Here is a 27,840-nt window from a genome sequence, read left to right as displayed (position 1 = left end):
CACATGGGCCAATAGGAAGACACAAGGGATGACTTTGTGACTTTCTACTGGGACTTTTAAACCGCCATATTGTGAAACTAGACAGGTCTCCAACTAATAGCACCTATGGAGGTAAGTATTTTGGGAAGCAGGGTGTCCCAGGAGCTGTAAATAACACGGTTCAGCTACGGAGTCCCCTCGTTTCAAACCTATTAAGAAACTAAACATACCATCGCTTGGAGTGTTCCTTAAGAAAATTAAAGCAGCACTACAGTACATGTTGCATTGCTTTTTTTTTTTCTTTGCTTTAGGATTGAAGCAGGAGGTCTCCACAGCTGAACCCCATTAATTTCACCTCCGGGGACCCCCTTGCCCTTTTATTTCTTATTTTTTTTATATGTAAAGCATCTGGCAATGTATAATAATACATTCTTACCTAAGCTGGCAATCGTTTGGTGCTCCTGTTATAAATCTGTCACAATCCTGATTGTGTGACTAACATAATGGCCGCCTTTCAATTTCAACAAATCCTTCAGTCAGTGTAACTCAGCAGCTACAATGTATCCTTATATTAGTGAGGTAACATTATCTATTATTAGTTTTCAGTAGTGTTGTACCAGGTCCTGAGACTTGCCGGGTACCTGATACTCGGGGATAAATAGAAAAGTTGCAGTACCCGATACCCGTCCGGGTAGCTTTCAATTATCTGCAGCCGGCGGGTGAGGAGGACCACTATGGAGGATGCGGAGGACCACGGCGACATCGTGGGAGCAGCGGCAGACATCCTGGTGATGGTGGCAGCAGAGGTTATCATTGTTGAGCCGGTGGGAGCAACGGTACACATCCTATCACAGCCGGTGCCGGTGGGAGCCGGGGAACATGTGACCGGAGCAGGAGTGTTACTATTGGACAGCCAGCTCCTCCCTGGCTGTCCAATAGTAACACTCCTGCTCCGGTCACATGTTCCCCGGCTCCGTCTGTGATAGGATGTGTTCCTCTGCTCCCACCTGCTCAACAATGACGTCCTTTGCTGCCACCATCACCAGGATGTCTTCCGCTGCTCCCACGATGTTGCCGTGGTCGTCCTCACCCTCCGCAGCGGTCCTCCTCACCCTTCACCGCCAGCAGCAAGTAAGTCTTATGCTGCTCTGCTCCTGCCGTTCTCCAAGAGGAGGACCGAGGGAGCATAGCAGAACAGACATTACTCGGCACCGGGTTCCAGCCCCCCGGTGCTGGGGTCCGGATAATTTCCAGGTACTCGGTACATCACTAGTTGACAGCTCAAACTGCTGGGAATATTGGCAACAAATTATCTCAAACAGGAAAGTGTTGCAAATATCTTGCACAGCTGTGGAAGTGACTAAAACCTGCTATAGAAATCAAAGGGTGACTTAAAACACATGAAAAAATGCCATCAAGAGTTTAATAAAAAAAAAATCTCTATTATCTAATACAACAAAACTAATTTATGTAAATTTAGAAAAAAAAACCCATATAAGATTTCACATGTTTTGCTGCTTTCAAATATCCTTTCTCAACAAACCAAAAGGCTTATTATCCTTCCATGTTTAGACATTTGTTCATGGGTACATGGCTGTAACCACAATCAAGGCTTATACTGTACAAAGGACAACAGAGGACCACGAAGTACTGTGCATTCTATGCAATAACACTGCAACTTCTTATTCCCAAGCGTCCTTGCTACACCACACCAGCACTTCCATATGATAGTAGCAGAAATATACAGAACTATTTTTGAGGCTTATATTAAAACCCCCAAAACTAGAATCTAAGCCTTTTGCCCTGATTTATATAGATTTGTATTTCAAAATCCCTGTATTTAAAGTGCTTCATTTGAATGTCACAATATGAAATACGTGCATTTGCATATGCACGGATGTGCTACACACTTCGGCTTTGATTCAAATCCCCATAACTCGAACATTAGAAATCAGATGCCAGATTTAGATTTGCAGAAGGCTTTCTAATTAAATACCCTGTGGAGCCCCAAGCATTCCCTCTTGCTGGCTCTTAGTAATGGCCATGCCGGATTTCAAGGGGATTGCCTTACAGTGAATTTGAGATTCAGCTTAAACAAATTAAAATTGTATGAGCTATGGTACAGCACAATGCAACCACTGGTAGGTAATGCTGTTAGCATGGTGTCCAAGGCAGGTGCATAGGAAAACCATTGTAAAATCAACAATTTGTCACTTTTAATTGAATGGTCAGATCCCTGTGCCTGAAAGACGTTATTATTTAGCTGCCCCTCTCTAATAATGAAGCATACGGACATTTCCACGCAGAGTCCCGCTGTATCAGCTTTCCAGTCCAGCTTACACTTTTGCATTAACATGACATCTCCATCCAGTTAGTACTCTGTTAGTACTCTGTATCAAATCAAATGGCCATGTCTTTTTAACTCTTTGGATCCAACTAGATGTAAAGTCTTAATTTGTTTCTCATTGTACCCTACTTTAAAGCATGTTGAACGAGATTTAAATATGCTTTCCTCCTGTAAATTTGTTATGCTGTAGACAATGTACAATTTTAGTAGCCCTTCATGTTTCTTCTGTAGAACAGAGGGGGGCGCAAACTGGGGGTCTGAGATTGTGAGATTTTTTTTTGGGGGGGTGGGGTGGTTGCAGAGGCCCTGCGCCCTTCCCCAAGGCATTTAAATTAAATCCCGGGAGACCGCGCGAGGCCTCTGTAACTCACTTACCTTGATTCAGACGGCTTCGGGCAACATGCCACCATGGCAATGCTTCGATGACCCCTGCTGCGTCATTTGACGCTTGATACAAGGTAAGGGGGGGGTGCGAACAGTGGGAGAGAGCAGGCAGGGGGGCGCAGGGCAAAATCTTTGCACACCCATGCTGTAGAACATTGCAGACTACCGACATTGGTTTGGCTATTGGCACAATTATCACTACTTCAGGGGTTATGGCTGGATCCATGTCAGTCCTCAAAGCTGTAAACTACATATGGGTGTACCCAGACGTCATTAACAGCATTATTTGTAATGCTTTGTCATGTATGGTAGCAAATAAAAACACCATTTGTGAGCACATTCAAGTCTCAGACAGGTCTGCAACCTGCCTTTCCCTATTATCTGTTAGCATACAGTGCTCCCACTGCAGCCAGGGAAATTACATGCAAATTAGCACACCGTGTACAGTGGAGGATTTTTGTCACTTTTGTACCTACCATAACTTATATATCGTGTATGATATGCACATTTAACAAACTTTCAGCAACGCAATCCCCCCCCAAACTATTTTGTTTAGCTTACCTAAAAGGGGTCCCTGGAGCTGATCCGTGACACCCCAACCTCTGGGGAGCCCCGGTTCACAATATATTTAACATTTTGACACAAAAACCTACAAATATGACAGCAGAAAGTCTCAACGTCATCTCCTAATGACATTGCAACTTTCTGTTGGCTGCAGGTGTGAGCATTGACCCCATAACCATTTTGCGGACAAATGTATTTGGTGATTGGGAACCTGGGGGATCCCTGGAGGTCAGGCGATTAGGGATTCTCCCCGGGAGACCTCCATGTTCAGGGAAGATGTAATTTCCCACGCTGAGTGTCAGGTACACCTGCAATGAGTTGAAATGCGTAAACATCAAACATACTTATGAAGACTATATCAGTTTATAGGTAACGTGATACAGTAGGTTGCTAATTTCTTAGAATAACTTTATTTTGACCATTCACATTTAATAAGATTATTACTTAGATGGACGCCAAAATACTGTAGATCTTTTTGTACAACAAGCTAACAAAATATATATCAGCTACAGTTCTATTAAAGAAAAAAATGAGGAGTAAACCTCTAAGTCTGGTGCTCAATCAATAGCACTGTATATATTGTATAATGGGCATAATTGTTGAATCCTTCGGATGAATCGGTGTACAGGGGTAATAAAGACTTGATATCTTGTAGATTGTCTCTAGTGTGTTAAATTAGACTCAGCCGGGGTGGGGGCTAATGAGCTGTATACAGTCCAAAGTATCTATGGAAACACCGCTGCAAAGTGACCCACAGAGTACTCATGGGATCCTCGTAGCTCTCCTCACTGCACCCCGTGTCCCACACTCCAATATCCAGCTGGCCGGTATACAGGATGATGCCCCCTTGTCCGCCTATGATTGCTGGAATGCCCGAAAGTCCCCGTGAACCACCGACACTGCGTGCTCCAGCCGTTGTATAGTAGAAAACAAAAATCGGAATAGCGGTCACTGCTCTCCGAATCAGGATGAAAACCAAGCGCAGTAAAATCAGGTAATTATTTATTCATCCCCATAGGAAGAAAGAACATACACAGAGTGTGCAACTCTGACGCGTTTCGTCTCCGTGAAGGAAACTTTATCAAAGAGTAAAGACACACTAACACAGGTAATCTTAAATAGGAGAGATTCTATTCCTATTGGCCAAAATGCACTCAGTTGATTGGTGACCTACACCTGTTGCATAATACACGTCATAATGATACTGAATACTTCAGTATGTGTCGAAGTGGCCAAAGGACAGAAAAAACTCCTAGACGGGAATCTCAACTATGAGTATTGTAAAAAGTTCGCAAAGACAAATACAATGACAAATACTTCGACACATACTGAAGTATGCAGTATCATTATGACGTGTATTATGCTACAGGTGTAGGTCACCAATCAACTGAGTGCATTTTGGCCAATAGGAATAGAATCTCCTATTTAAGATTACCTGTTTTAGTGTGTCTTTACTCTTTGATAAAGTTTCCTTCACGGAGACGAAACGCGTCAGAGTTGCACACTCTGTGTATGTTCTTTCCTCCTATGGGGATGAATAAATAATTACCTGATTTTACTGCTCTTGGTTTTCATCCTGATTCGGAGAGAAGTGACCGCTATTCCGATTTTTGTTTTCTACAGTTCTATTAAGATACAGCTAATTTTGTTGCATTGAAATTAGACAAAATAGGTCAGTCTCTGACATATGATCTCCTCAGAACTTCTGAATAGGTATTTAAGTCTCCGAGGTGCAAATTCTGGAGAAAAGTGGAGCAAACAACTGCAGAACATTTACTAAAGAAAATGAATCCCATTGATAGGAATGCAAGGTATGCATTGATAAATACTTTCTTTTATTCCACTTTTGCCAAGTTTTTGTAGCCAGGACACTTTGACACAGAAGTGAGTTCTTTTTGATGTTCACAAAAACAAACCCACTGTACAAGTACTTCAAACATCTGAACAACGTATCAACAGGAAGGTTATCCGTCTAATAAAGCTAACTTTTCCAAAACTGTTGAACAGTGTGTGTTCAAATGGTGAGTTCCGTGATTTACAGATGTAGCAAGATGTGGTGTCCTCGGTGCTGCGGCCAAAGAAGCAAACGTCTGCGGCACCGGGGACAGTGTTGGGTGCGATTGCGCTGTCTGGGGGTGGTCCATGCTTCCGAATGGGATCCCCCGCAGCACTAATTCTCCAATACCACGACCACCGCAGCCACGTGACCGCGTCTGGCAGCTGCACCGAAGACAGTAAGTCTTACGACATCTGTCCCATAGGAATGTTGTAACACGTAAAGCTCTTTGCTAGTCTATTGAGTGTTTTGGCATATGCCATTCCTATCAAGATTAGTATGTGCACTTTGCATTCTTGATCTTTTCTGCCTCCGAAGGTCAATGGGAGAACCATATTTTATCAATATATTTCAGCAGGATTATGCGCAATTCATCAACTGTTGAAGGTTAACCAGTTTACCCACTTCTCTTTCTTATCCCCATCCGTGGCAGTGTCGGGAGGTCGCAGCCGATTGCATCTTATTGATTTGGGGAGCTGCGTAAAGGTGCTGAGCAAGAATAGAGATGGAAGCACTGGGTTGTGTCTCTCGCTGTCAGCACTTGGCAATGTCATCCTTGCACTGGTCAATGGCAGCAAGCACATCCCGTACAAGTAAGTGACCTTAACCCGAGGAGGCCCAAACACAAGAGGCAGCGGTCACTGTGTTCAGCAAGCTGGATCTTTTCAAGTGTTTGTACGTCTGTGTCAGAAATATTGAAACTTGCAGTGCCAAATGAATTGCTTTGTTAAGGGAAGATACTGTAGTAAGAGAAGGTGGCAAAGATTGGCTCAAATAATTACGTACACATTTTTATAAGCTAATTAGAAAACAGAATTATTTGCAATTTTTGAAAAACGGTCAATGAACGGCCAGGATTTAAAAAAAATACATGGTCATTTCACTAGCCAGCTACTATAAGCTGTATACAAATGTGTGTACAGTATACATACAGTATGAATATGTGTGTGTGTGTGTCTCTATATACACACAACATTTATAAATGATAGGCACATTGGTTCTCGATGTAAGACCACCTACTCCCTTATTTGCCGACGTGATATATGTGTTCTTGAATAAATGATCCACGTATTATTATGTTGCCCCAGCAAAAGGTATCACAATCTATAAGAAATCCCTTTATTTTTTATTTTTACGAGGCCATTATTTTGCCCAGCCTTTAATCTCTTTAGGAATAAAACCAAAAACAAACACCTTCATTTGTCACCCTTGACAGCTTCGTAGCTGTAGCCTACACGACTTTTGAAAAATTAGATGAAACGCACACACTGAGAAAATGATCTGTCCTCATTCTTCTTCATCAGTGTCTTGCAGTGGGAGGCTGCAGCACCGATTGATTCATTAGCACATTCTCTGAGCTCCCTCGTATAGCCCCATATATAAGCTTCCCGTTCAGGGTGATACTGCATTTTAAAGAACGTAGCCTAAGTTTACCTTTTAGATCATAGGTGGCCAACTCCAGTCCTCAAGGGCCACCACCAGGCCAGGTGTTCAGGATATCCCTGCTTCAGCACAGGTGGCTCAGTCAAAAACATACAGTTTGAGGTGCAAGATGAAAATGACGCTCCTTAATTAGTATGACATATAGCCCCCAATAAGTGCATGAAACATAAAATCACATCATGGGAAAAGCAATCCTTTAGAAGATAAAATAAATGACACCTTATTTTTCAGCATATCTTCTGGAAACTGGCGGTGCATCGCATCGGTTTCTATTTTTATCTTCTGGAAACGGCTTCCACCTTCCTGTACTCTGTTGATACCTTTAAGATATTTGAATTCTTTGTTGTACTATATCCTCGCGATCTTCCAGTTTGTACACATGAAGATCTTAACTTGTGCTGGTGTAAATGAACTACCAATCCAAGCATAATAGGTATAAAACATGGCGTCTCCAGAGCTGACCCGCGTTCATTTCAGCTCTGGGGACCCTGGCTCCCTGAGATACTTACCTCTGTAGGTGCTGCTGGCGCACCATATTTAAATCTCGCGCAGCACGCAGGCTAATAGGACGGCATGGCGGATAAAGTTGCGGATTCCTATTGGGGCCTGTGTTGCAGGAGATTTAAACCACGATATTGTTTACCCAGCCGGAGATGATACCGAGGATTCCTTTGGAGGCAAGTATTGCGGGATGTGTTGTACAGATAAAAGGGAAGGGCAGTGGGAACAGCCCTAATGCTACAAATGAAAATAGTGACACATGGGTGACTAACATTTAAAGTGTGTTTATTTTATTTTATGTTAAAGTGGGGGCTGCCAAGAAAAAAGGTTCACACAAACCAATACAACCAGTAGAAACAAAAAAACCGGCGCCTCCAAAAATAAATAAATATAAAGCCTGACCAAATATAAAGTCCAATATGGCTGAGATGAAATCCGAAGTGGAGTCTTCAATGTAGTCTCAGGGAAAGACAAACAGACAAATAAGAGAAAAGAGAAAAAGATCATAGTGCAACTAAAAACAACTAAAACAAATAATCACTGATATGATTGACAAGGGAATAATTGTTGTACAGGCATACCCCGCATTAACGTACGCAATGGGTCCAGAGCATGTATGTAAAGCGAAAATGTACTTAAAGTGAAGCACTGCCTTTTTCCCACTTATCGATGCATGTACTGTACTGCAATCATCCTATACGTGCATAACTGATGTAAATAACGCATTTGTAACAGGCTCTATAGTCTCCCCGCTTTCGCACAGCTTCGGTACAGGTAGGGAGCCGGTATCGCTGCCTGTAGTGTGGTTTTGTTTCTTATTCTCTCTACGAGGTGGAAGTAATACAAAAGACATAATAACATTGGTAGTAAAGGACCTGCTAAGGGGGTCTACCTTGACGTAGTTGCAGACTTGAAATGTTTCAGCCATAGGATGTAACTAAATGACCCATTCTTATGAGAAGAAAAGAACAGATTGAATTGAACTAAATAATCTGTTATATTGGATGTAGCATTGGGCCATCTTTGTCTATTGAAGTATTGCGGGAAGCAGGAGTCCACGAAGCTGAAATTAACACTGTTCACCTCTGGTGACCCCTGCTTCATACCCAGAAAAAAAACCGTAGGTGGAACCATACCTTTATTTATTGCATTGGATTTTGGTATGAGAACAAATCTCAAGTAATACATCATGCTTATGGGTTTTTCAAACTTTTTACATGATTAATACAACGCTTATAACCATGTAAGTATGCTATATTGGTTTAATATAAAAGAGGGCACATGCAAATTTCCAAATGAATCAAAGCTTTGCTTGGAAATGAATGGTACAGATTTCACACAGATTGTAAGCTCCTCAGAGCAGGGAGTTATTTTCCTAGTGTTATGTTTATGTTTTAAAGCAGGGGTGCGCAAACTTTTCCCCGTGCGCACCCCTGCCTGCTCTCCTCGGCGCCTCGCTCCCCCCCCCCCCCCCTGCTCGGCCCCGGTGTAAATTGACGCGTGGGGTCATGTGACATCACGTTGCCATGGTAACATGACCGGGTTACCATGACAACGCGTCGCTGGAAGGTAAGTGTGTTATAGAGGCCTTGCGCGGTCCCTCGCATTTAATTTAAATGCCTGGGGGAGAGAGCGCAGAACCTCTATAACTGCCGCGCCCCCCTCCCTTAGAAAATCTAGCGCCTCCCAGTTTGCGCACCGCTGTCTTTAAGCACTTGTTCCTATTATATGTTATATTAATATGTCACTTATATTACTGCTGTGATGCTCTATGTACATAGATGATGCTATTTAAATAAAGATATACATACATACACATGGACAAATACAAATGTATTTTTTTTTTCTTCCCAACCCCCAAGGACCTCCCATCATGTTGATTCTGGCAGATTTAGAAGTATACATTTATAATGCCACTGTTTCCTTACTGTAAGTGCTTGTAACATTACTAGACGGCTGCCTGCTTGAAAGGCTACAATGAATGAGTGCCTGAACACAAGCCTCTATACTCAAAAGGTGTCTCAGGTTGCTAGGTAACAGCTGTGTTGATAATTTGCAGGCTTTTCAGAAGTACCGTAGTGGCGTTTTTCCTGTATTGTACATTTAATAAATGCTGGGATGCAGCAAAAGTGGAACCTACAGTATATACAGTATGCATGTCAATATGCTGCCCAGTTACATCTTTCCTTATTTCTAGTTTTATGGGGATGATGCTTTGCCTTTGTGAGTCAGCAATGGAGCAGCTGTAACTTTGACCTGATTCATTGTGCTAATCACCCACTATGACTTCTGCTTTTATCTCTCTGATCAGGATTCATGAAGCTTTGACTAGAATGGTGCACTACCATTTGGGCCCAATACCCGATATCGCGGCTTGACGAATCCCAGCCTTTGCCCCCTATTGAATATAGTGAGAAATAGTTTAACATGCGGTTAATGATGCATTAACTTGGATTAAAGTGATTGCTACATTTCTGTGATTAACTGTGAATTACTTGCTTCTCACAGTAATGAATGCAGCTTTAATTTCTTGTGGCTCTGTGTATCTACTATGTCTGTCTTAGAGATTGTGATACGATACCTATAACGAAGCTTATTTAAAAAAAATATATATCATTTAGACATAAGTATCCATGTATCAACGTAGAAAAAAGATTGTTTAGATGCACTGCTCTGTTTTTTAGAGCTGCAGCACATGTAAGAACAGTTTCTTATAACTGATGCGGACACTGGGGCCACATAGGGTTTTACCAGAGCAATAGGTACCATATGGACAACATTATCAGAAACCCCAGAGTCCTGAACAAAACCCACCCAGTCCTGGTAATCAGTTGATGGCTTAGGGACTTTCTGTTCACCCAGTGACCCATGGTGACTATGTCGGGGACCCGAACTAGATGGGACAGGGAGAATGGCAATGCAGCTAGGGGCTGGGACCTTGAAAGCAACATTGTCCAGGACAAAGTCCTTCGATGTGGTTAGACATTGGCTTCTTGGACGCGACCTCCACAGGCCGGCATTTCTCTCGGCCCACAACCTTGTGAATGTAGTGGTCCATTTCTCGCCTGGAGATGACAGTACTCACCGGAGCGGTCACAGCACAATCCCGGTCCGCTCCGGTGGTCGCCGCGGAAGTAACGTCATCAGGCGGAGACAACGCGGGATTCCGGTATAGGTCCAAGTCCCGCACCGGAAGTTCGTCATCGGTCAGGGGTTGCACCGGAAGTACATGACGTACCTCCTCGTTGAAGTAGGGGGCAGGACAGGGCCTCTTCTCCGGATTCTTCCATTGCAGCCTGCAGGGAGCAAGGGGGTGATTCCTCACCGCTCCGCTGGCTCACGAGGGTCGTCGGGTCATCTGGAACGCTGTCAGGTATTGCCTCCGGTGCACTGAGCACCGCCATGGCCATGTGGTGGTCCCTGGAATTTGCCACTCCACTCTGAAAGTAAATGGCTGTTTTTATTCCAGGTCTCGGGGGTAGTCCGCCAGTTGGCACATCACCACGGGTTGGCTACCGTTGTCGGTAGAAGATGATGAGGGTAGGGACACCTCTGTAGGGGAACGGTGTCGGGGCACCTCACATTCACGGGTGGCTATCGACAGAAAGCGGTTCCACCTCTGTGCCACTAGTGGAAGCACTCCCAACTCTCCCTGGGTAGTCACCTTACCCGCGGGTTCTGACATCTGGGGTTCCGTCTCTGGAACCGAGTCTGAACCGGGGTGCACGGACCCCCTGGAATGTCCGTTAGGGAGCACCATCCCTCCGTGTGGGTAGCGTCAATGTGGCCCACTTCACATGGCATAACCGCTGGGCCGTCACGCTGCTCCGTGGTAGTTGGTGATGGCTTCACAGGCCGCATATAATAAGCTCCACACCTTGGGCAAATAACTTCCAAGACAAGGTCTCCGCCCGGGAAGTCACACCTTACGCAAAGGTACTCCGGACATTGGACCCCTGCTACCTTCACTTCCAGGAGATTTCCTGACAGACTGTAATTGGGAAAGTCATAGTTTGCCATCTTGGGCGTAGATAATGTGCCTGGAGGGAGCAGGACAGGTAAGGTCTCCTCCCTCAGTGACGTCGGTGGCTGCTGATTGAGGCACACTGTGCCCCCTCCCTCTGGCGGAGTTTAGAGGAGGGGCACATCGTAGCAAGGAGTGGTTTTGGCTCGGCGTTGAGCCACTCACATCGCGGGGTTGGGGCTCTGCTTTTTGCGCCGAACCCTGCACAGGTTTTGCACATAAGAGCATGCAACTTTCTGCAAACTGTCCATGCGGTCTCCCAGGTCAGCAGGAACCGCCATTTTTGATCGAACTGCAGTCCATGCCCAGTACAGGTCTAACTTGTGTAGTTATCACCAGCTGGAGTGTAGGAACATCATGTATAAATAACACCCTCCCTTCATGCTTGTCATACTCCTTGAGAAAGGGCAAACTTGCCCGAAACGCGTGGGATGAGGTCCCCTAGTCTTGTCTTGTTAGTTTCTGTTTTATGTAGTTCAATAAATTGATTTTACCATCCTACCTGGTGAGTCTGACATCTATAGGAGCCGCGCTGGCATCGATCTTCTATCTTCTTGTCTACATCCGGATCGTGGCTGCGCAACGGAAGTACGTCATACACCCCTGGAGGGGAACGTGCAGCCGGGAGCAGAGGGGACGGACAATCGTGAGTATCCACTCCATTCGTTAGCTGTCGCATCTGCAGCCGCTCGCCATACATTTGGAACGGGACTGCACACAGCTTCAACCGCATACCTCCATTAGGCTTTTTCCTTGCCCCTCTCATCAATCATATACACGCTAATAGCCATAAGGTGTTATCCTGGAGTCGCCAGACAGTTCTTCTTGGCATGCCCAGTACAGGTCTAACTTGTGTAGTTATCACCGGCTGGAGAGTAGGCACATCATTTGCAGCCCCACACATAATCGCAATGGCCTCACTGTCTCCGGTGAAACCAGAAGTCCTAGGCAGAAAGGGCGCAGTTATGACTTTCGCGCCATTCCACAGCAAATTTGCAACGCCAGTCTCAGTATTTTGCAACTGGACCACGCGGTCCACATAGTTTTGGCGGGAATGCATTTTCTGTAGTTCTCTGTAGTATATGGTAGTATCTGACCAGTGGAACATCAATGTACCACAGGCTAGGCAAAACTCTTTCTGTAGTACACTGCACACGATAACAGTCCAGTTTGAGTACCCTTTGGCTCCCTGTGCATCCATGGCTAGTAGCACTGCGGTGGCTCCTCCAGCAGAGGTTCAGGCACATGAGTACATCGACGCACCCCTCTAAGACCATACCTAACAGTACCGGGCGTCGACTCCTCTTGGCTGCCAGTATCACAGACCCTTCCTTCAGTGGCTCCTGGGGCTCCCAGGTACACCCCCTTCTAGGCATCTCGACTACCCGCCTCAGGACGACTTAGAACAGTAATAGCCCTCTGCTTCAGCACAGTTTGTCCATTAGATCAGGATAGGCTGTAGCTCCTGGCGGGGAAGTTGAGCCCTTGTTATGGTATGCCGGGGTCCCCTGGACTCTACACCTAGCCTCTCTCCTTCCTGGGTACTCTCGCTGGAAGCATACCTTATGTCTTCCCGTTTTGCTTTGCTGAAATCCTGTCCTGCTGATCTCAGCAGTGCCTCCAAATGTAACACATGTTCCCTCCCCTCTGGGAGATTTCATTGCTACATGGGGTGGTGTGGTGCATACTTGCTGGCTCACAGTAGATCTGAGTCTCCTGCGGTGTTGTGGAGGAGGACAGAACAGACTTCTGGGGTAGTAACTGATTCGTACTCATGGTGACAGCGCCTCCATCTCTTGCAGGCCCCAGGGATCTGGAGACAATCCCTGCAGGGGAACTTACTTCCTCTCCCTCTGATAGATTGCAGTCTCAGGGAGGAAGGTATATTGAACAGGAACACTCTTTATTGTACACACTGCAGATGGTCAGCATACACAGCTCACATAGTGGTTACAGCAGTTCTTGGGGCTTCACCCTCAGGATGTACCCAGGACCTCCACTGCGGGTACAGGGTCCCCACAGCAGTCCTTGCTCTTCCCTGACCCTATTAGAGCCAGGGGTATGGTCTAACTCCTAACTCAAGAAAAGAAAAATATATAGTGTTAAAAGGCGCCAGCAGGTAAAGGATATATTCACCAACAGGAAGAAAACCGAAATGGATTCCAGACGGTAGAGATGTGCTTAAAGAAAATGCAAAAAAACACAAAACATAGTGTAATACTGTATGTACAAGAAACAAACAACATATACTATACTAATATTACTTAAAAATATATATCAGCTGAGATCAAGGGTGGTAAGAATTTTACAACATTTAATAAAATAGTTTAAAAACACTGGACATAAAAAACATATACAAATAATACAATTACAATACAATACAATTACAGTTTTAGTGTTTAGGCAGCCCCCCATGCTAGGGTAATACCTGCATTAGGGTTACATCACATATATAGATAGCGCTACCTACTCTGTGTTTGCCTTTTTTTCTAACTCCTAACTCCCCAAGGGGAGAAGGCAGTAAGTATGCAGCCAATCCGCACTTCTGGGTGAGAACCTGTCTCTCTCAATGGTAGAGACAACTGACTAACTTTGGTAGTGCAGGCACTTAAGTACAAGAAAAGCAGGAACCAGATCTGAGTCCCTGATTGGACACACAAAGGCCTAGTCGCACCGCCTCCCCTTTGACTCACTGAAGCTGCTGGGGGTGGGGAAAACCCAGGATTAGTCCTGGCAGGCCTGCTCTTACCAGGGCTTACTGCCATGAGAAGGGCAGACTGGTAGCCAGAAACCAGTCCTGGCTACATAAGAGAAAGACCTCTCAGATAGAGCCCATGTGTGATTAGTTTGTTTTTGGCTCGTGATAGGTTCTGGAGTGGACTGTTTAGGAGGGAAAACCATGGGTCCATGGGAATATCAGTGCTTAAAATTTGCTGGAGCCGGGTTTTTATCGTTCTCCATAAATCAGATATTTTGGGGCATGACCACCACATGTGGAGGAAGGATTCTTTGTACCAGTGCATCATTACTTTGTACGCATTTTCTTTAACTGTCATACATATTGAGCTTCTGGCTACTGTATCAAAAATGTAGTCCCAGTCTTCTCCCTCGCATTCCTCTCCCAGGTCTGCTTTCCAACGTCTAATAAATGTAAGCTTTTCTTGGTTCTCTGGTCTGCGAGCGAGAAATACCCATAAAGCTCTGAGGTTAGTTTCTGTTGTGTGTCAGCCTCAAAGCACAGTCTCTCAAAATCTGATTCTGGTTTGGTGGGGTTTATTTTGGCATAGAAAGCTCTAATTTGTAGAAAGCAAAATATCTCTCTAGTAGGAAGATTTTTTTTTTCTTTACCAGTTTATCAAACTGTATAAATTTTAGATTGTTGCTTATATCTAAAAGCCTAGAGATATTTGCCTTGTGCTAGTTTGCGAATGCCTGCCTAGATTGACCTGGCAGGAATTCTGGGTTGTCTAGTATGGGGGTCATCAGGGAATTTTGGTTTGTGAGTTTGACCTTGAATTTAAGTTTATCCCAGAGCCTGAGAGAGTGGGAGCCTGAGAGAGTGAACTGTCTGGCCGAACTGACTCGTGATAGCAGCCATATTATTCTGTCTATGGCAATCGGGTGTATTTGCAAGGCATGGAGAGACACCGACCTTCTGAGTGAGAGGCTTGCGTGTCAGTCCACCCATTGGCTCACTTGGGCTGCCTTGTAGCACGAGAGTAGGCATGGAAGTGCCAGACCTTCTGCTCTTGTGGGACGTGTTAGGACCCGTCTATTTCTTCTGGGTTTTTGGTTGTTCCAAATAAATGTTGTAATTAGAGACTGAAGCTTAAGAATGTCTGTATTAAAATTATTGATATTATAGACCACGTGCACCTCAAACAATCCCAGGCCCTGATACTAAGCCTCGATGCGGAGAAGGCCTTTGACTGCATCAGATGGTCCTACCTCGACCAAACGATGAGCCAATTCGGCTTCTCCGGACCATTTCTTACTGGCGTCCGGGCCCTCTATACTAACCCAACAGCCCTACTAAAACTCCCGGGAGGCCGCTCCAACCCAATAAAAATACAAAACGGCACTAGACAAGGCTGCCCCCTCTCCCCTTTACTCTTCGCCCTATCCATAGAGCCCCTGGCCGCCCGAATTAGAACTGAACCCACTATTAAAGGTATCCCAATCGGAGACAGGGAATACAAAATATCCCTGTTCGCCGATGACATAATCCTCACCATGTTAGACCCCCTCACCTCCCTCCCTAACCTAGAAAAACTCCTCAACGAATTTGGCCAACTGTCAGACTATAAAGTCAATACTGACAAGTCAGAGGCGCTTAGCATCTCCCTACCGAACCCCGTTTGGTCAGCCCTACAAAAGAAATTTAAATACAAATGGAATAGTTCCCATATCAAGTACCTTGGAATTAAAATAGCGAGCTCATATAACTCATTATACCAAATTAACTATCCCCCCCTCTTCCGCCAAATCTTAAAAGATCTAGAGACCTGGCTAACCCACCAGATCTCCTGGTTCGGAAGAATAGTATCCACCAAAATGAATATCCTACCCCGTTTGCTCTATTTCTTTCAGACCCTCCCCGTCCCTGTCCCACTAGCAGAACTGAGGAATATCCAGACCCATATCCTAAGGTTTATTTGGCAACAACAGAGAGCCAGGGTCCCACGGTCAGTACTCTTGGCCTCGAGGACGAGAGGGGGCCTGGGGGCACCGGACATACTCCGATACTACCAATCAGCCCAATTGAGGCAGGCGGTAGTATGGAACAGCCCCCCCACCTCCAATTGCTGGCTGGAGATAGAGACACACCACGCGTCCCCGAACACCCTCCCAAACCTATTGTGGTCCCCATCCCACAAAAACAAGAAATCATTGAGACTTAGCCTCGGGGCTATGAGATGCACGTGGTCGACATGGTTAAAAACCAAAGGGAAATACGGCCTAGCTTCAACCCCCTCTCAATTGACCCCCTTATTCGGGAACCCGGACTTCCCACCCGGGTGCGCCCGAACCCAATTCAGCCAATTTCAAGGCTTAAACATCAGAGTGGTTGCGGATTTGCTGGAAAAAGACGAGGCCATGCCCCTCCCGGAACTAAGAGCTAAATTTTCGTCCCCCGACTTACCCATATTCCAATACTTACAGTTTCGACACTTCCTTAGAACCCAGTCCCCTACCCTAAGGTTCCCGCCGCACTCCAGATTCGAGACCCTCTGCCTCAAAGGCGAATACCAAAAGGGCCTCATATCGGAGATATATAAAACGCTCGAGGCATCCCAGCCCCCCCCCAATCACCTGTACATGCAGAAATGGAACGAAAACCTAAATACCAACTTGGACCTTGAGGACTGGGAGGATATCTGGGAGGCAGCCACCAAAACATCAATTTGTTCCGTCACAAAAGAAAACATCTATAAAATATTATTCCAATGGTACCTGACCCCGAGTAGACTGAGCCAAATCTACCCAGGCACTTCAGACGAATGCTGGAGAGGTTGTGGTCAAAGGGGGGACATGCCCCATATTTGGTGGACATGCCCGGAGATCCAAAGATTCTGGTCCCGGATCCAGGGCCTCCTGACCGAGACCCTGGATATAGAAATACCCCTGGACCCGCTGACCTACGTGCTGGGAAAACCAATCGATGACCTCCCTGCCCCCGCTGCCAGACTCACAGCGGCAATATTGACGGCTGCGAGATGCTGTGTTGCGGCGGCGTGGAAGAAAATTAAAGCCCCCTCCAGAAGGACAGTGATCTCTAGGATAGACGGAATTATGAGTATGGAAAAACTGACGGCAATGCTGAAACAAAAAACCCCACAATTTTATTCAGTCTGGGAACCTTGGCCAGGACTACCAACCCCCACATAAACCTCACTGCAACACCCCTCCCCCCCCCCGACCGACGAACCTCAAAACCCTGCCCCCCCCCCCACACCCTCCCCCCCCCGTCCTTCCCCTCTCTCTTCCCAAAGTCGTTCCCAACTATCCACCCTTCCTTCGTCTCCCCCCCTCCTTTTCATCACTGAAAAAAGGAAAAGGGATTATTGTGTGTCACTTACCTCTCCCATGTAATGTACATGTACTGCGCCGAAAATACAAGTTGGCCTGTTAGCCAGTTTCTGTAACATGTACCACCCCGCTGTATGACACCAATAAAGGAAAAATATTTAATAAAAAAAAAAAAAAGAATGTCTGTATTTACTATTGGACTTGGGAGTATTTCGAAAAGGTATAGCAGTCTTGGTAGCAGATTCATATTAGGCCAGGTCCCTGCTGGCTACTGCAGCGCCGGCTATGGCGGACGCTGCGTGGACAAAAGCCGCCCCTCAATGGGGCTGGGCCCGCTGTGAGGGGCGGCCACCGCACCGCGTGGTGCGTTTTTCCTGCAGACAGGAAAATTGTGATTAGTAGTAGAGACAGAGCGCTAGGCCACACCCCCGGCGGTTCAGAAAATGAGGGCGAACCTGCTGGGTGGCGTCATGGCCATGCCCCCCCCCCCCGCCGCCTTTTCCCCTGCAGCTCACTGCAGACCGGGGAATTCGGCTGCACGCACCACCAGCCTGGCAGACGCGCGTGCAGCGCAGACAGCGGGGCCGTAGCCTGAACCGACTGTACTGTATTCTCCCTATCCAAGAGGTATTAAGTTTGGACCGTATCTAGAGGTCCGCCCGTAGGTTCTTTAGAATGCTGTGGTAGTTTGCTCCAAATAATGAGTCATAGTTTCTGGTTAGATATATCCCCAGATATTTAGTGGTAGTATGTTGCCACTTGAAATCAAAATTGAGCTCTGTTCGCTTGGTTGTTTCCTTTTGCGGGTTAATATTGAATGTCTCGGAATTACTATTATTGATTTTGAATCCTGACCATTTATTAAGTAGAGAAAGGCAGCTAAACAGGTTTGGTAGGGAGGTTAAGGGTTTGGAGAGTGTCAAGATGATATAATCAGCAAAGAGGTTTGTATATTTGGCCTCCTACTTTGATACCTGTTATATTTAGTTGTATATGCTGTGCTAGGGGTTCCATGCATAAAGCGAATATGAGAGGGGAGAGGGTGCAGCCCTATCATGTTCCACTTTTAATTTGTATTTAGCCTGGTGGAAAACACTCTCTGGGCTTTTAATGGCATTAAGTGATCCTATATCAAATTATTTAAATCAAGGAGAACGGTGCCCACTTGTCCCCTATACCAAGCCAAGGTAAAATGATATCAATAGAGCTCCCAAAAAGTTTTGGAACTAGTAATAAAAAAGGTCGTTGTATGGATGTATTGAGGTTGGTTGTTTGTCTGCAGTAGTGTCCACTTCCTAATACTACAGAGATTTACTACATAAAAATGACAGTTTTTCTAATTTTAATCTTTTAAGGCTTTAGTCCACCCGACATTAAACTGAATCAGTGGATGAATTTCCCTGATGACAGTCATTGTCGAATTTGTGCATTTTCTATTGAGACTGTTCATGTGTTCTTTATAGATATGGCATCCAGAGCTAGAACAAGGTGAAAAAATGTACGTTGCTGTTATTTTTAGTAGATTTACTTTACTTACTTCCCATAAAAACATTATTTATAGCCAATTTTTTTTTTGCCTGACAATACAAGCATTACAATACAAGCATACAGTGCATGGAGCCACTTTGAACTGCTCTTATGTGAGTACATACAGTACGCACATATCTGGAAATGCTCTAGTAAGCCTGCTCAGTTATTTCTCAAATATGACTTGATTAGAGCTCAGTTAGGCATTAGCTGAGATTTTGCATACAAATGAGTTTGCTCTCAATTCATTATAACACTATCTTACACATTAACAGACCTTCAGCCAGAGTATCCAGTCATAAATTCTCACCTGCTTCCCACATGGCTTAAGCTTAATTAAAGCTGCTTCCCCCAACCAATGCAGATTAGTTAGTATTTAATTCCAGGAATAGCTGGATAGTTCATAATCAGTATTCCTTACATGGTGGTACATTATCTCAACAAACAAAGCATTTTGCTAATATAATTGAATTAAAAGTCCCAGAACACGGTTTACAGTGTCCATTTTTTATGAACAGCACTTCATATAAGTGCCTGGGTGGTATAGTATTTGGGTTGTAGCAAAAGAAAAAATACCAAGCACATCCTCTAGATCAGGGGTGTGCAAAGTGGGGGGCGGGGGAATTTCCAGGGGGGAGTGCGGCGGCTACAGAGGTCCTGCGCTATCCCTCAAGGCACTTAAATTAATTGCTGTGGTGACATCGCGAGGCCTCTGCAGCTTCTCCTACCTGATCTTCGGCGACGTGTCACCATGGTAACCGGTGTCAAATGATGTCGCGGGTTCACGTTGCCATGGCAACATGACATCACTTGATGCCAGAGCCTTGCAGGAGGGGGGGTGCGAGCCGGGAGGTGAGAAGACAAGGGGGTGGGGGGCGCAGGGTCAAAACTTTGCGCACCCCTGCTGTAGATCCCCATTTTTCTTTCATGTAACACTGAGGGACACTTGGCTGCGGCCGTTTAAACACCAGCCCTGAGTTAGGTGATTAGCGTTAGGATTAGGGGTTAAGGTTTTTAGGGAAGGGAGTTAAGGTTTTCAGGTACGGGGATAACATTGTGGTTTTTATGGTAAGGGGTTAACATCAGGGTTTTTGGGGTAAGCGGTTAGGTTTATAGGGTAGGGTTAGGGTTTTTAGGGTAAGGGATACATTACCTGCGGCAGTGAACTGTCCCGGTGGTGATACAGCCACGGCTAAAAGCCCTAGAGCGCCCAACACATACTCTGCACATCATAAAAGCCGACGCTCTACAGGCCCTACGAGGCACAGTGTTTGCGGATCACTCTCAGCCACGAGATCGGAACGGAAATGGAGTATCGCGTGGTTGAGTGATGGATCACCGGTGGCAATGAGGAGCCGCCGGTTTTATGCTATTCAAAAGGAGTAACCCAGCATTCGGCAAATTGCCATTTATTTTGCATTCTATTTTTTCTACTTACTATAATAGATTGCTTTCATAGTCGAATAAAGTGTTGGAAATATCAGGTGTCCGGGAGGATAGTATGTAACTCTGCCCTGTGCAGCCTAAAGACTACAATGGTAACCTCAGAGGCTAAAGAGGAAGAGAATCATGCTTATTAACAACCCATGCTTAGGGGGTCAAGATACTAACATTATATAAATTAAACTCGTATAGGCTTCTGGGGAGATTTCTGCTTTAATGCAGCATACAAGCCGGCAATTCAGATATAATTAACCGTTTCTTATCTCTTATTTCTATTCAACATGCTCCATAAAGCCTGAAATATAATACAAATGACCCTTTCATATTTCTTAGTTCAATCTTTGGCCATATAAATCATAAGAATGACTTTGTTATAGAGGTACAGAGATAAAGGTTCGCAAATAGCATGGCACAGCGGGCTGCTGAGGGGTTGGAGTAGAATACAATAGAATCAAGGAAAGCGTATTACTCTTGTAACATAGCAGTTGAGCATTGTTAAGAATAAGAGCATTGATAAGCTGGTTATGAGCATGGTAATCAGAATGACAATATGTTAAATATCCCTGATTTACTGTTATGTCACTCACCAATAAATGTGCTGATGTAAGATAATACAATTAAAGGGACACATGTCATAAAAAGATCAAACAGAGGCTTAAATCTTCATATGCAAAAATATATTATATATATATGTATATATATATATGTATAATATATATATATATATGTGTGTGTGTGTATTGGACACAAATATTCATCAATCATCTTACAATAGAAAAAAAATCATAGACTGTATGACAATCAGGGTGTCTCTCCGCATGTTGTTTAGAAGATACAGTATGTATAGCACTTGCCTCTCTTTCTCTCCCTCCACCCCCCCCCCCCCCTCAACCTTTGTGGATCTGAGCCAAAGAATCTCCGAGCTGAGAGACCCCACGGATCCTGAGTTATTTAATTTTTTAGATTCACTTACAGAAATTCTTGTCCCTTTCGTCAGCTTTACTCTGGTGGCCAATAGAAAGCTGTGATCACAGCTGTGAGACCACAGTGCCGCTTCCGATTGCATGACCCAAAAGTTAAAATGAAATAACCTCTGGGGGATTAAAAAATAAATAACTTGATATGGGGGGTGATGGCTACTTGGCGTCATGATTACATTTATCTAGAAATTAGTAACCAGTTTTGCTTTAACACGTAATGTAGCTGAGACCTGCTGAACATCTCAGTAACCATCCTGCTGTATATCCATGTCTTGTGATTCTAGTTGCCATGAGGACTGCGTGGACCTCTAATAATAGAGGCGTTTGAAGGATTTGTTAAGCATGCCTCGTGCATTCTCTAATGAGAATTGGGGGTAAAATAATTTGTGATCTGTAAATGGGTTGATTAGAAGCAATGCACGCAACTATTCCCTATGGTGCTTCTGACGAGGAAGTAGTGCGTACATCGGGACATTTAAAGCATAGAAAATCCTGATAACTTTGCTTTCTACAGCTGTGCTTTTGTCACACTTAAAATGCAATTACCTGGTGCACATTATTGCTGAGCCCTCTTCATGGATATTGTGTAGTCTCTTTATAGAAATTGTTGAATGACCTCTGCACTGCTCTGTAATCTATGGGGGGGGGGGTGGATTTTGAACAGGACTAGAGTAATAATTTAACTTTAGAAAGTTTTTAATATTTTTTTTTCTCATTTAACATTTCTAAACCGATTAGGCAGTCGGTAATGGTCTTTTTTTCTGTCCATGCTGAGATAGTCTCTTGCCAGAATATTTCATATATGAAGTGTATGTTATACTGTATTAGCATTACCTTACACTAATACAGTAACATAAAGGAAACAATACCAGGAGGTATATGATACCATGCCATAGTAAGTATAATTGGCACTGTAGGACTTACCTAAACATATTGGCCTCCTATGCAGTATTCTGTGAAACAGCCTTCCCCATACTCAGGAACATTTTAACTCCATTCGCCTCCACGTCGCTGAAATCCTGAGCATGAGGAAGGTGGTTCACAAAACAACACAACATCCAATGCAAGTTCAGTCTCCTGATTTTTAATTCTTCCCATTAATTGTTACCGGCTTGATAAATGCGAGTGGTCTGTCTTCCTTGAAAAAGGCAATTCATCTACCTCACTCAAGAAACCATTTTAGGATCCTAAACTACTGACTTATTATACCATAGGTCTCTTTTGTTTTTGTAAGAGACCTAAGATCATATTTTAGATTTTTCTAACCTGGAGGATTCTCCTATTTTAAGAGCATTTCTGTCATTCCTTTGGAAGTTGTTCTGTCCAACCGTTCCTATATAGTCTCTTTTTCTGGCACCTAATCCCATCCATTCCCAATGTTTTTTGGGGCCCCGCAAAACTCTCTGCTGGTACTTTTGTTCTTCTCTCTCTATACCTCTTCCCTTTGAACATCTCTGCATGTAGAGGATCACCAGGATCCTACATGCAGATTCTATCTAAATCTACCTGTCCTCTTCCATCTCATATCACTTACTGCCTGTCTGCAATTGTTTCCTTGATGTCCCATCGCTATCTCAAACTAAACATGTCCAAAACTGAACTCCTTATTTTCCTACCTTCCAACTCCACCCCACCCCAAAACTAAAGTTCTTAATCACTATAAATGATACCATCATGTAACACATATCTCAATCCCACTTCCCTGGGGTTCTTTTTTTTATTTATTTCTATCTTCGTTCCCCACATAAATCCTGCTACTTCCGTCTTTGCAAGAATGCCAGAATCCATCTTTTCCTAACCTCATAGTCAACAAAAGTATTAATTCACTCCCGTTTCGACTATGTAATCTCTTCCTAACTGGCCTCCTACTCTACCATCTGTCCCCACTCCAATCAATACTAAACGCTTCTGCCAGACTCATTTACCTTGCTCCCTGCTCTTCCTTTGCCAGTCCATTATGTAAGTCCCTACACTGGCTCCCCATAACATGCAGAATCAAGTTCAAGAATCTAGTCCTCTTATTTAGGGCTCTCCACAACTCAGCTCCTGCATACATCCAACCTAACTTCACTAATATACTCTTACACACACACACACCGATCTGCACGTGAATTACGCTGCTCCTACCTTCCCACAACTACCTCATGTTCCCAGCTTCCAGACTTTGGATAGGCTGCTCTTGTTCTTTGGAATTACGTGCCCTATCCCATCAGACCAGCCCCCTTCCTCTGCACATTTTAAACCAGCCTACCAGCCTTAAAACTCACTTTCTTTACCGCTGCCTACCCGACTCCTTCATAATATCCTCTTTCTTCCTACTTTTACTCAAATATGAGTTACCTGTGATCTATAATATACATTGCATCTCTGCTAACCCTACTACAGTACACCTTCTGTCTCCACCTTTCCTTAGATTGTGATCTCACCTGGGCAGGAACCTCTTCACCTTTTGTGCCACCATGTTATAGGGTGTTATAATTAATTAATTATAACTAGGTTGTATTATACGCACTCTAGTACTGAGTTTCCTGGTGAGTAGCACATTACAAAAAAATATAGATAAATTGTTCAATTATGTTTTTATGTCTTTCTGCACTTTTTTTTTTTTTTTATTTCAAACATTTTTATTGTTTTCTGACAGGGGTACATTCACATCACATGGTTGTTTATAGACAGTAAACTTAATTAACATATACATTTAAAAGTGAACAACCCGAAGCATCTCAAGGTTGATTGATCGAGAAGAGGCGATCTGCCCCTAGTATTTTGTAACCTCCTATGCATTTAGATTCTACTATGTAGATCCCGTCCGGGAGAATTAACAGTTTTAGGAGGATCTTAGATCCAACCCCTTATATTAGTACTGTAAAGGATAGGCAGAGAGAGAGAGGGGGAGAAGAGAGAAGAACACAAGAAGAGGGGGGAGAGGGGATAGGAACGGGGAGAGCTAAGGGAAGGGGTGTAGTTATCCTCCCCTCCACCTTGTCAAAAGACCCTGAGTAGACATGAACTCCCCCTTAGAGGGGTTAGTGGTCTAATGCAGAGTCCAACTGAAGCATCCATATCTCATTTTTAATCTCTTTAATTATAAGGCCACTGTGCCCAAACTTTCTCATATTGTACTATATTCTGTTTCAGGAGCGCCGATAGGTATTCCATAAGCTTGACCTCGCTTACCTTGCGAAGGACCATTTGCTTAGAAGGGGGTTTAATCTTTTTCCAATTAGCTGCTATTGAGCAGCGAGCCGCAGTCAGGATGAACGAGGCCAGTTTTTTAAGAGGGACAGAGATATCTTCGATGGGTTTTGAGAGTAGGCATATCAGCGGGTCCATCCGGACCTCAACTCCTACCGTCTCCTCAACCAATGAGCATATCATATTCCAGAAAGTCTGGATCTTTGGGCATGTCCACCATATATGCACCAGATCTCCTCTCTGGCCGCACCCCCTCCAACAGAGGTCAGACAGGCCAGGGAAGATCCGGCTCAGCCTACTCGGGATTAAGTACCATTGAAATAGAATCTTATATATATTTTCCTTAGTAGTAGTGCAAATAGAAGTTTTGGCTGCTGCTTCCCAAATATCCTCCCATTCATCTCTGTCTATATCAAGATTGAGGTCTTCAGCCCATTTCAACATATAATTGTGGTTGACGGGACTCCTGGACCGTGCTAGCCCCGCGTAAATCTCTGAGATCAGACCCTTCCGGTATGTGCCCACCATACACATCTTTTCAAAAGACGTTGGACCTTCAAATTTGGATGTTTGGGAAATTGTTAGGAGAAAGTGTCTGATCTGAAGATAACCATAAAGTGGGAGTTTCATGGGGAGGCATTTCTCCTGTAAATCAAGTAACGGAATAAGAGTCCCTTTGTCTATTAGATCTCTTGCTGATTTCATGTTAGCCAAACTAAATGCTTTAAGGTTTTCTGCACTTTTTGTAATGCGCTGCGGAATTTTTTTAGCGACTTATTAATAAGCGATGATGGTAATTCTTTAGCATGCTTCATTAGTCAGAGTACGATGTCTTGGTGTGTTCCCTGTGTAACTCATCTACGATGACATCGCCATTATTGATCAGCTTGTTGTCAATTTGCTTCTTTTTCACTAATGGCAAACCCCCCAACAAAAATAAATAAATCGCTGGATCAATATACAGTATCTCCCAGGTACATTAATATTATTAAGAGCAGTTCAAATATCATGGGCTACATTCATACGTAGGCTCTGGAATTACAATCTTAAACTCCATCCGCATCAATAATTGTACATACTGTACATGAGATGGATTTATTGCATTGCCTCAATTCTAAGATTTCATATTGCGCTTTCAGAATTTTTATTTTATTTTAATGATGTGATCATGTTAAAACCTCAAGCATTTTATTGACTTTGTTGCTGCCATATAATATCCTGTGAAATGTGAAAGAGACCATATGGTCGTCTTTACTGAGATGTGTACATTGTATACAAAATATTGAAAGTCTGTTGTTCACCAGCTACCCTGGTGTGAAGATATATTACATACTGATTTCTGAAGTGTTGATATGTAAGTGCCCATTACCAGTCCTGTCTAATTAACAGTGTCATGTGAAAATGGATTTGGAGGTCATTTTTTAAGAGGAAACAATGCTACAGATAAAATGGCAAAGTTAAGTGCAGCATTTAGAATTTAAATGGCTGCAAAGATGTTGATAAACATAATTAATAGCTGCTTAATAGAACTTCCCCAGTAGATTTAATGGGAAATATATATTCATTACAAACCAGCATTATCCACTAAGTTGGTTGTAAATGTTGCATAAAGCTGATTATGACACAATGGTTTAAAAGCAGTTTGACTTCATTAATATTTTTAGTCACCCAACCATCATTATTTCATAAACTTTGCATTAGCATTTTTTTTTTAAACCCCTTAAATAACATATTACATGTTATGGAATGTATTCATATGGGGATAATTCAGGCATGCAACAAAATAACAAATAAATCCCACAAAGGTACGATGACAAAAGATGAATGTCCATATTTACTAAGCAGTGCTATTCCATAAGGCACATCCCAGCCACATATTCAAAAACATTGGCATTTCCCCAACTCAATACACATTGTATGGCTTACAAAGATCATAAGTGGTGATTAGTGACACCAACAAAAAAGTTTAACCTTAGACTGAGACCAATCAGTTAGCTGTACAGGACATCACAGGTCAAAGGCACACTTTTCTATCTGTAATGCAGTTACTTTATATCCGGACAACCACACACTGGTCTAGAGATAAAGGACTGTGAATCACCACAGGTCAACACCTCCTATACAAACACAGTATTAGTTAGTGCTGTATTAACAGCTCAGTTTGTAGGCACTTTTAGCCCACTTGCTGCTGCATACCTCAAAGAGGATTCCCAAATAAAATGCATTGCACAGTGCAGAGTTTTCTGTGTTACATACCACAAATGAAGAGAAATTCCATATGTAGTCATATGGCCTTTGTGCTAAGAGAAACTGATCTCTGGTGTTAGTGCCAGGTTACAGATGTTTGGAAGCAGATGGAAGATATTTTATATTAAACATACAGTAGGGATGTATTTAACAAAGTGCAATAGTGCTGATTCGTCACTACCACACTCATTCAAGTCCATGGGAGTTTCCATGCAGATGTGCCAAATTGGCACTATAACACTTCATTGTGCAAGTCCGTAGTCTTTTAGGCAAATTCAGAAAAGCTGATATCATCCTTATTACAATATTGATTAAACAAAGAGAGCCTGGATTCTAAGACAGGTTAGAGTACTTTTCCAAGGTTGCAAGTTTAATTATATATCATTTGAGAATGTATGTATTATATTATATAAAATGCAAGAATACAAAGCATTGAAGTAATAATAAAAATGTAAAAACAAAAATGTTTTCAGGCCTTTTGTTTAAGACATGAAGATGAGAAGAATATAAATATACAATATACAATATAAAGGTGCATGGAAAAGCACACCTACCGACTCCCTCCCCGCCCCCAATACAAGCTGTTGTTGACATATTAGGAAATGGAGAGTTGGGTAGGTGATGTCATAGTATTTTATAGAGGCCAGTTATTAAGACATAGGGTTAGAGGAGTGAATGAAATACATCATGAAACTCACAGACCCCTGTTCATGGTCTTATATTTCTCATCTCCAGACATAACATCATGTGTATCTGCAGCATGAAACTGATTAGCATGCCATTAAGAGGATGGGGGGGAACTTCAGTGCTCTGAAGTCACATCATGACAGTACAAGTGAAACATGGTTTACTAATGCAGCCTTAATTCATTTTGTTTCTGCAGAGAGAGCAAGCTCACAATGTTGCTCAGGGAGTCTCTGGGGAATATGAACTGCCGCACTACAATGATAGCTCACATTTCGGCTGCTCCAGGCAACTACGCCGAGACACTGTCCACTATCCAGATCGCATCCCGGGTGCTGAGAATGAAGAAAAAGAAAACGAAGGTAAGGGTGACCTTTAAAAGATGGCTCTGGTTTATGTACTGACAGAGGTTGTGGAGGAACGTGAACTAATTCCT

General features: G+C 43.7%; 1 protein-coding gene across 2 annotated transcripts in view; it reads left to right on the top strand.

The window, feature by feature from the left end:
- Window positions 1-27,840, top strand: part of KIF26B (kinesin family member 26B) — a 408,717-nt gene that overhangs the window by 359,958 nt on the left and 20,919 nt on the right. For both annotated transcript variants that reach the window (XM_075597078.1, XM_075597079.1), the window contains 2 exons: window positions 5,764-5,923; window positions 27,604-27,766. In XM_075597078.1, the coding sequence (XP_075453193.1) occupies window positions 5,764-5,923; window positions 27,604-27,766 (323 nt within the window). The remainder of the gene's footprint in view (window positions 1-5,763; window positions 5,924-27,603; window positions 27,767-27,840) is intronic.

This window comes from Ascaphus truei, chromosome 4 (assembly GCF_040206685.1).
Source record: "Ascaphus truei isolate aAscTru1 chromosome 4, aAscTru1.hap1, whole genome shotgun sequence".
In the NCBI taxonomy this organism is placed as follows: Eukaryota; Metazoa; Chordata; class Amphibia; order Anura; family Ascaphidae; genus Ascaphus; species Ascaphus truei.
The sequence above is the reverse complement of the archived record's forward strand: the minus strand, read 5'-3'. Positions and strand labels throughout refer to the sequence as shown.